The 9,572-nt window shown below is 39.4% G+C and overlaps 2 protein-coding genes across 2 annotated transcripts; both read left to right on the forward strand.

Annotated features, from left to right (window-relative positions):
- Window positions 1–789: 789 nt before the first annotated feature.
- On the forward strand, window positions 790–5,247 carry atp6v1c1b (ATPase H+ transporting V1 subunit C1b). The gene is made up of 13 exons (XM_077590479.1): window positions 790–984; window positions 1,423–1,600; window positions 1,717–1,784; window positions 1,968–2,053; window positions 2,134–2,228; window positions 2,300–2,391; window positions 2,470–2,568; window positions 2,638–2,706; window positions 2,775–2,867; window positions 3,163–3,256; window positions 3,337–3,434; window positions 3,977–4,100; window positions 4,673–5,247. The coding sequence occupies exons 2-13, from the start codon at window positions 1,469–1,471 to the stop codon at window positions 4,769–4,771; spliced, it is 1,149 nt and encodes a 382-aa protein (XP_077446605.1). The 5' UTR covers window positions 790–984; window positions 1,423–1,468; the 3' UTR covers window positions 4,772–5,247.
- An 869-nt stretch (window positions 5,248–6,116) lies between these two features.
- LOC144067021 (uncharacterized) lies at window positions 6,117–9,315 on the forward strand. Its single transcript, XM_077590486.1, has 3 exons — window positions 6,117–6,456; window positions 7,195–7,307; window positions 7,371–9,315. Exons 1-3 carry the CDS (start codon window positions 6,330–6,332, stop codon window positions 7,488–7,490), a joined length of 360 nt encoding a protein of 119 aa, XP_077446612.1. The 5' UTR covers window positions 6,117–6,329; the 3' UTR covers window positions 7,491–9,315.
- The last annotated feature ends 257 nt before the right edge of the window (window positions 9,316–9,572 follow it).

Below are 9,572 nucleotides of genomic sequence, written 5' to 3' on the forward strand. Positions count from 1 at the left end.
CAAGAACACACAGCCAAGTGATATAGAGTGAAATATGCTACTCTGGCTGTACTGATAAAATATAATCAAAATAGAAAAAAAAGCACAGATAAAAAGTGTGAATGATGAATTAAGACTGGTCGACTAATTGATTATGTGGAGATTCACTTTGACAAATTGGAAGTCTATTTTTGTTTTGCAAGCTTTGGATGGTTGTGTTGTGAATTGGGTCTCGATTGATAATGAAATTATTTTAAAAAAAAACACAGATTTTTTTTCCCGGATAATGAATTAATTACTGTTAGGTTACAGTCAAGGCAAATAAAAAAACAACAAAATGTTCTTACTTATTATGTTTTTATTTATTTAACAACGAGACTGTACTGTCTAACTTATAACTATGCCTTTTCTTGCTACTGTCACAATGAAATTTCCCGAATACGGGATGAATAAAGTTATCCAATCAATCCAAACCTTGTTTTACCTGAAAGGAATTTGACCGGTGTAATGTGTTGCAGTGCTTTAATTATGTCAGGAGTGTCGCTATTGAGTAGAAATCTTGCCGCATTCCAAACAAATAGGATGAGGCCTTTGAAGACTGATGGGAAAATAATACTTCTGGTTTGCATACATTTAAATAAACGTAAAAATGACAAAGAATGTAGTTATCACCTATTTAAAGTTTCATTTTAAACTATGTGAACATTAATATGAACAAAAGCCTTTTACTTTCTCTCTCCCAAAAAAAGTTGTACAATTCACGAAGCAATTTTGGTCAGTGAAGGCAACATGGAGACGCTCAACATTCGTCTACGCATGCGCGTAAAATCTCCCCGTTAATCAGCTGACCTGAGATGCTAGCTTGGCTGAATTGAAGGACCTCTCAGTCGCAACGCCGCAATTGTTATCAAAATTACATATTTTTTTGAGCTATGAATGGGAATTTTCAGCTGTTTGACTGAACTGCACCGAGTCAAGTGAACAGCGAAGCCTGTTACCCTTTCGGTAAGGACAACAACACAAACATGTACGTGTGGCGTAACGCATCTGAATGCTAATATTACTTAGCACATTATTCACCCAGTGGTCACGCATCGTTTAAATTAACGTGCTTCTGATTTATTTTGAGGGAATATTTGTCGTGGATTTTTTTTAACATCGCTCTGCGTATGACTGTCATATGACAGCAGTGTGTCTGACGTCATCACCATGCTGCAGAGACTGCAGCTAAAAACAAGCGAAATAATAGAAGAGGAAAAAAGGAACAAAGTCATGTCATGTGGATTTAGAATGAGGAATTAGCATTAGGTACACGTGCACAGTATTAATAAGTCGAAGAAAAGACGAATTTACCCTGAAAATCGTATATTTTTTAAAAGTCCTTTATATTTGTACCCCAAAAATGTGTTAATTTAATGTATTTTTCCCCTCCATCCATTCTAGTGCATTTCTTGCATTAGTTGAAGCCTAGATTTCCAACAGCAACACCATGATGGAATTCTGGCTGATCTCAGCGCCGGGCGAGAAGACCTGTCAGCAGACTTGGGACAAGCTGATGTTGGCCACCACGCGTGCCAACAACCTTTCCGCCAACACCAAGTTTAGCATCCCTGACCTCAAGGTGACCACAATTTCACAGTCCAAATAATATTGTAGCAAAAACAAGCTAACATTACAGTTAGCATCTTGCACCAGAACGTGACATTCTTGTAATAATTATTTCCATGTCTGCCACAGGTGGGCACTCTGGATGTCTTGGTGGGTCTTTCGGACGAGTTGGCCAAGCTGGACACGTTTGTGGAAAGGTACATTTTAGCCTCCTTTTTAAGGCTACCGCATTTTCCGGACTATAAGATGCACTTTTTTTCTTATGAATCCTATACACAGAGTATGGTAGTTAGTAAAATAAGAATTGTGTATTAAATCAAAATGGTTTCGACATCCCGCAATGGTAGCCCAAAAATTCAATCCATTCTATGTGAATGCAGCGTCGTGAAGAAGGTGGCTCAGTACATGGCCGATGTCCTGGAGGACAGTCGCGACAAAGTACAGGAGAACTTGTTGGCTAATGGATGTAAGACATGGAAACCACATATTAATTCTTAATTGTTCTCCTAAAAACGTGTGCTGATGGTGTTCTGTGTTGGTTTATAGTGGACTTGGTCACGTATATCACCAGATTCCAGTGGGACATGGCCAAGTATCCCATAAAGCAGTCACTGAAGAACATCTCTGAGATTGTCTCCAAGGTGGGTCAGAGAATTTATCTTAAAGACGTAGTGGCGTCTCAAGATATTTTAAAATTCTGGGTTTTTTGCAGCAAGCGACGCAGATCGACAACGACTTAAAGGCCCGGGCGTCGGCGTACAACAACCTGAAGGGGAACCTGCAGAACCTGGAACGCAAAAACGCGTACGTGTGCCGTTGAGGAGAGAAGCGGTCATCGGGAATGACGAAGTTAATGATGTTAATGTTGGCGTTGTGTCTCAGAGGAAGCCTGCTGACCCGAAGTCTGGCCGACATTGTGAAGAAAGACGACTTCGTGCTGGAGTCTGAGTACTTGGTGACCATGTTGGTGGTAGTTCCTAAGTAAGTGCGTCGGAAAGGGTGGGGAAAAAAAAGGTTGAAAACTTATCCAATGTTTTGCGTCGCGGTCAGGACGAGCTTCATCGACTGGCAGAAGACGTACGAAACCTTGGCGGAGATGGTGGTGCCTCGTTCCACCAAGCGAGTAGCCCGCGACAAAGTTGTTTCGTGGTGAACGCAGGAATCCTAATTAGCTCGCTTGTTTTCAGGTTGATTTTCGAGGACAACGACAGCGGTCTGTTCAGCGTCACGCTCTTCCGGAAGGCGGTGGATGACTTTAAGCACAAGGCGAGGGAAAACAAGTAAGATGAGGGAAGATTTGTATTGAACTCTTTCATAAGTGCATATGAAATAGTATTGGTTATAAGTACTAAATATGGAAAATTACATTGAAAAATACAGCTAAAAATGTTTTTATGATTAGCCATAAGTTATCTTTTTTATTTGAACAATTTCCATTTCAGATGTCCACATCTGTCTTTAGTGATTTACCTTTTAAAAAGTTTAATTTTTTGGGCCCTTTTGGATTGCTCCATTTTGAGCAGGATGTAAAAATGACACAAAATGGTGACACAAAATATTCTGTTTTGCTTTCAGGTTCACCGTGCGTGACTTCCAGTACAACGAGGAGGAGATGAAGGCCGACAAAGAGGAGATGACTCGCTTGTCCACCGATAAGAAGAAACAGTTTGTATGTCTCCATATAATACACACACATTTGAGTACGCACCAACCCTTGTTGTGCACTTCTCAACACGGCTTCCATTTTAGGGCCCTTTGGTCCGATGGCTGAAAGTCAACTTCAGTGAAGCCTTCATTGCGTGGATCCACATAAAAGCACTACGTGTGTTCGTGGAGTCCGTCCTGAGGTTAGCTGCTCACACGCCAAGTTTACTCTAGCCACAAAGAAACCTTTTGATATCTTGTTAATTACCAATTATTTTTAGTCGACTACTTGGCTCTATTTCAATCTCACATTAGAATACACTTTTTGGTGTATAGCTATTTTTGGTATTTTTTCTTGAATTAAACAAACTAAATCAAGGGATATTTAGTTTTTTCCACTTCGCATCACAGTTCTCAGATCGACGGTTCAACCTTCCTGTGTGGAGTTTGCGTGCATGGCTTTTCTCCGGGTTCATGCTGAGTAGGCTAGCTAAATTGCCCTTAGGTATTGAGTGTGAACATAAATGGTTGTCTGTCTCCTTGTACCATGCAATTGGTTGCCCAAAAATCATAAGGCGAGAATAATGACTGTTTGGAAAAATAGGTCAACAATGTCTCAAAGAATGATCGACTATCAAAATACTTGTTAATTCATTTTGTAATGGATAAATTGTGGCTCCGCCGACTAGTGCCGGCAGCCTTATTTTCCAGGATGTGTTCTGAGAAATGTTTTTGGTATTCCCAGATATGGTCTTCCAGTGAATTTCCAGGCCATGCTCCTGCAGCCCAACAAGAAAAACATGAAGAAGCTGAGGGAGGTTCTTTATGACCTTTACAAGCACCTTGACAGCAGCGCCGCTATCATCGACGTGAGTCTTACCAGCCAATGAGTTACCATCTTTCTAGATGTTTATTTTTAAATGTAAGAAAATACATACTATAAATAGGATCTGTTTTACTCAAAGATATTTTTTCAAAAACTCAAAAATACCCCAAAAGAAAACAATGATAACATTCTCCTGTCTAATTACTAATTGTTAAAATTGATGAAAACAAAACACCAAACTGGAGAGCAAAGAGCCACTGCACCCGTGTGCGACGCCATCTTGGCTCAAGCCAAAAAAACATTTATTATATTATTTTTGTCATGCTGCTCGCCCTGTAAATAAGTAAATAAATACATAAATGTTAGTGGACAAAAAAATTAACACAATCAAAAATGTTCACAGATTTTTTAAATATTTTTATATTTTAATTAAATAGCAGTAAATAGTAATGGAAGTAAGCTTTGATTGAACAACAAATACCCTTTTTAAAATTTCAGAGGGTTCAATTAACTGCTTTATTAAAATACATAACAGCAAAACAGCAATTTTTTGAAAAGTCCACTTCTCATGCCTTCAATTAAAAATAATAATAATAATAATAATGTGCATTTTAGGCCTCCATGGATATTCCCGGACTGAACCTGAGCCAACAAGAGTACTACCCATACGTTTACTACAAGATTGATTGCAACCTCCTTGACTTCAAAGTCTAGAAGCTCCATTCGGGTTGCCACCGTTTTACATTCCTGCCCACTTTTCCCCCCTATTTTCCTCCCTCATCTTTGTCTACCTTACCTGGTCGTTCCACTTTCCGAAGCAGTCGCCATCCAAAGACGTCGATAAAACTGCATTTTTATCGTCGCTTGACCGCGTAATGGTACAAAAATGGAGATGTATATGATAAATATAGTATTTATTTGAAGCCTCTGAAGATTCGGTGAGTATTTTATTTGACGGTGACGTGTTTTTAGCGTGTTTGTCTACGGTTTAGATAGATGTTGATCATCGTCCCTTGTTAAAAAGCAATATATTTGCCGACCGTGAGCTCCCTTAATTCTGTATATTTGATCGCTCGTCAGTCTTTTGTGTGGATGCTGTAACGTCGCTCTAATATGAACATTGAAGTGTTTCAAAAGAGTAATAAATGTGAAAATGAGTGTCATGTTGAAAATACAGTGTGACTTTCCAATTTTCTGTCATTTTTGGGCTCTAAAATTAAGCAAAGTCTTTTGGAAATAAATAACATTAAATTAAAGTATTAAACGATAACAATTATTGAAAAAAACAACAATCTCATTAATTTAGTTTAACTCATTCACTACCACTGACAGTAATACAAGTCCAATCTAATGAACCCTGGCATTGAGTTCATTGACCTAGTCAAAATGGATTAAACGTGTAATGTCGTCAATGGCAACCAATCCTAATTAAGATAAATCCGCTATAAGAAAGAGTTTTGATATAAATCCTTAATTTCAATTTTGTAAGTAATAATTTAAAAAGGTTACCGAGTGGTGAAGGTACAAAGAGCTTTTTAAAGCAACTTATTAATTCTAATAAGTTTTATCTTTTTTTTTTTTAATATTACTCATTTTAGCAAGGAATACCTAATTGTGGGGCGAGTGGTTAGCGCGTTGGCCTCACAGCTCCGGGGTCCTGGGTTCAAATCCAGGTCACGTCCACCTGTGTGGAGCTGTGTGGGTTTCCTCCGGGTACTCCGGTTTCCTCCCACATTCCAAAAACATGCATGGTAGGCTGATTGGACACTCTAAATTGCCCCTAGGTATGAGTTTGAGCACTGTCCATCTCCTGGTGTCCTGTGATTGGCTTGTCACCGATTCAGGGTGTTCCCGGAGTCAGCTGAAGGGCTCCAGCACCCCCCGCGACCCTAATGAGGATAAAGCAGTTTAGAAAATGAGATGAGTACCTCATCGTGTTACCACATTATCTTTACAGAAGGTACCAAAAATATGGACTTGTGTCGGCTCGCATCGGGATGGAGTGGACAATAACAACGACGATTCCGTCCGAGCCAATCAGCGTGCCCGGTCTGTCTCGACTCCGCCCACTTGCCTGCATGACGCACGGCGTGTGGTCACGCGGGCCAGCTGATGTTATCTGAGGGAGCAGCATCACCGCGACCAGCGACCACCGAACACGACCTCCCCCGAGGCCGGGCGACGGCGTCCGGCATGAAGCGCCAAGGCTCCGGCGAGATGAGCGCGAGGACGTGAGGCCCCCACGCCGCCTTCGACGCACCTGTGGCGGACGATGGGCTGCGGGGGGAGCAGGGCGGACGCTATCATCGAGCCGAGGTACCACGAGAGTTGGACCAGAGACACCGAGTCGACGTGGCTCACCAACACCGACGTCGAGGCTCCTCTGCCGGTTGGAAACAGTAAGATTGACGCCCCCTCAAGAATACCTTTTCATACATTTATATATTTTTTTATAAAACCAAAACATCTTTTATGAACCTATAGTGTAACCGATGAGCCTTATGTGCAATTTAACCACATTTACCATTTTTCCTATCCAGTCAAAATGCTATTTAATGATAAAATTAAGGTGTGTCAGTCGAGTGAAACATCAACAGATTTAGTCATGTGTCAATTTTGTGACACCCCCCCCCCCTTACAAATCCAGTATTTTGAAATGTGGTTTATAAAGAGTGGCTTTGCAGGAAGAGCAAGCGATCAAACAAAGTTTTTTTTCTGAGGTTGTGTATTGACAGCCATAGATGTCCAATCCATTTGGACTGGCAGTGAGTGACCATGTTTCAGCACCAATTGAAGTCCTTAAAAAATAAATAAATAGAATATTCACATTGTTACACATTCAATTCATTTGGACGGGGAGGCCACTCCTCACTGTCAAAATAGATTGGTCGCCCATTTCCGCCAATGGCTGTCAATGAGTTAAATGTTCCTAAAATAAGGCACAAATTTAGCCATCCGTTTTTTGTACAAAATTCAAATTCCCTGGTATTAATCCATTAGAACGGGGATGAAATAATCATTTTTCAATGCCATTGACAACGATTGATGTCCAATTCATATCAGAGGAACAGTCTGATTGGATTGGACACCTGTCGCCTTCCATGGTAGCTAATGTTATGAATTCCGTCGCCCTGCAGGTAAAACTTTCGAGGTGGCTCTACGAGAGAAGAGGATGGTGACGACGGGCACCCAGTGCGGCAAACAAAGCCTCCCCGCCGCCCGAACCAGAAGCAGACGCTCCTTCAGTGACGTAAGTTTTGTCGTTTCACTATTTGAGAATCCGCTACATGTCCTGAACTCCCATTTCTTGTAGCAATCCGGTCGGGACTCTAAACGTAAAACGTCCAAAGAGTCCGCCGCGTTAGCCAAAGACGCGCAGTCCATCTGCAGTGGCGGCGGCGGCGAGCCCGCCAAAGCGTGCGACGACAGATGAACCGGGTGAGGATTCAACGCCCTGGAGTTCGGGATGCTGCATTTTTGTGCCCCCACCCTTCGCCTCTCGCATGCTAGAACAAAGCTAGAGGTCGGGGAGCGGATCCTTGCGGAACTCCGCTACGATTGGCTTCACTTCTCCCTTTTGAGAGTGTGTCAGGTGACTTTTTAGTGTTTTTCAAAGGAAACCAGAAGTGCTGTTTTGTAGGAAAAACACCCGCATGTGCCTACACTTCATCCACAAAAACCCTTGTGATCACAAGTCGTGTTTGTAGTATTTTCAGCTTTTGTGGATATTTGGAATGTTATTCTACACATGGACGTAGCCTCAGACATGACATGGAGAAAGATGCTCATTTGTGCGCAAAATATTAATTTGTGTGGATGAATTACTAATTTCAGGGCACAAAACACTTAGATTTTCACAATTCATGTGGATGGAATACTAATTTGGATGAACAAAATACCAATATTTCTGCAGAAAATATGTGCAAAAAAATACAAATTTGTCCACAAAATGCAAACTTTTTTTGCAAATTTGCATGCACAAAAGCCAAAATGACAAAAGGACTAATTCGCATGTCTAGCACACAAATCTGTATGCACAAAATATCAATTAGTGTGCATGAAATACAGCAAAAATACAAAACTCATTTGTGCTGACATGATGTTGATTTTTTTCCCACAAAATATAACAAAAAATTATGCATATGTTGTATGATATTTTGTACTCACATATTGGTAATTTACTAGCATGTGATACTACAAAAACTATCATTGATATGCGTGAAATACTAATTAAAAATACAAAACAATATACTTTGTATGCACAAAATATATATAATATAATTGATAAAAATACTCATTCACATGCATACCACACTAATTTGTATGCACAAAACAACCATTAGTATTGCATTAAAACTGAAAAAATACAAAAGAAAATACTTTCTGCTGACAAAATGCTAACTTCTGCAATATAAATACTTCATTTTTTTTAAATCTATATGCGTAAAACTCTCATTTGTGCGCAATAATAGCTGGAGAGCAATAATAAATATGACAAGAATTCAAAGCTATTAATTGGTTTGCCTGTAATGCTAGTATGAAATACTGCAAATGCTAACTTTTGCGATTGAACATTATTTGTATCTTGAGATAATTTGTACTCACAAAATGATAATTTACCTGCATTGAATACTTTCGTGCTCACAGAAAACAAAAAAAAAACACTGCACTATTTGTGCACACCAAGTACTACAAAAACACAAAACTACTCATTTGTGCTCATATAATACTTCACCATGTTCTGTGCACAAATTACCACAAAACATGAATATTATAAATTTGTGCTAAAAAAACAAAAAACAAAATTGTGTGCATGAAATGAAATATTTTCTGTTAACAAACTTGCACATACCGAATTACCATAATGCTAATTTACTCGCATGAGATGCTAATATGTGTGGTGTGCATGAAATACTAATTTGTTAACACAAAATACTTCAAAATAATACTGAAAACACTACTTAGAGCGCACATAAAAGTTAAAAAAAACATTGATTATGATAAAAATGTGTGTATATACAGTATTTTTTTCCATGTCATGTGTGGGTCTCCTTACTCATGTGCATGTCCAAAAACTGAGGCAAAGCTCTATAAGTACTCCGTGTACCAATAAAAACAACGCAGTTTGCGCAAAGTTCATATGCCATATGCTATGTGGCCACCAGACGGCACTGTTTACCCTAGTTTTTCTCCTTTCGTAAGCAAATTGCGTTGATGCTTTGAATTTAAAGAGAACATTTAATAAAATAAAAAATGAAGACGTCTGATGAGTTTTGATTCTACTGGGGATAACATTGGAATTGGACTAATTGGCTGCCATCGACGGGGCTAGACGTCCAATCCATTTTGAATGGCGATTGTATGTTTGCCTAAACATACAATTGAAATACTTAAAATTATAACATAAGACTTTACTTCATAAAATGTTATTATTCCTTCTGCGTTGCATTCTTTTGAACAGATTTCAAATTATATTTCCCTGTCAGTTTCTGATTATATAAACGTTAGACGACTA

Source organism: Stigmatopora argus, chromosome 21, assembly GCF_051989625.1.
Source record: "Stigmatopora argus isolate UIUO_Sarg chromosome 21, RoL_Sarg_1.0, whole genome shotgun sequence".
Lineage (NCBI taxonomy): Eukaryota > Metazoa > Chordata > Actinopteri > Syngnathiformes > Syngnathidae > Stigmatopora > Stigmatopora argus.

Excerpts from the sequence above, each read along its gene's own strand:
- atp6v1c1b (XM_077590479.1), top strand. The coding sequence starts at position 1,469 with ATGATGGAATTCTGGCTGATCTCAGCGCCGGGCGAGAAGACCTGTCAG. Across the intron at positions 1,785-1,967 it reads CTGGACACGTTTGTGGAAAG|CGTCGTGAAGAAGGTGGCTC; the intron begins GTACATTTTAGC and ends ATGTGAATGCAG. Across the intron at positions 2,392-2,469 it reads AACCTGGAACGCAAAAACGC|AGGAAGCCTGCTGACCCGAA; the intron begins GTACGTGTGCCG and ends GTTGTGTCTCAG.
- LOC144067021 (XM_077590486.1), top strand. The coding sequence starts at position 6,330 with ATGGGCTGCGGGGGGAGCAGGGCGGACGCTATCATCGAGCCGAGGTAC. Across the intron at positions 6,457-7,194 it reads TCCTCTGCCGGTTGGAAACA|GTAAAACTTTCGAGGTGGCT; the intron begins GTAAGATTGACG and ends GTCGCCCTGCAG. Across the intron at positions 7,308-7,370 it reads GCAGACGCTCCTTCAGTGAC|CAATCCGGTCGGGACTCTAA; the intron begins GTAAGTTTTGTC and ends CATTTCTTGTAG.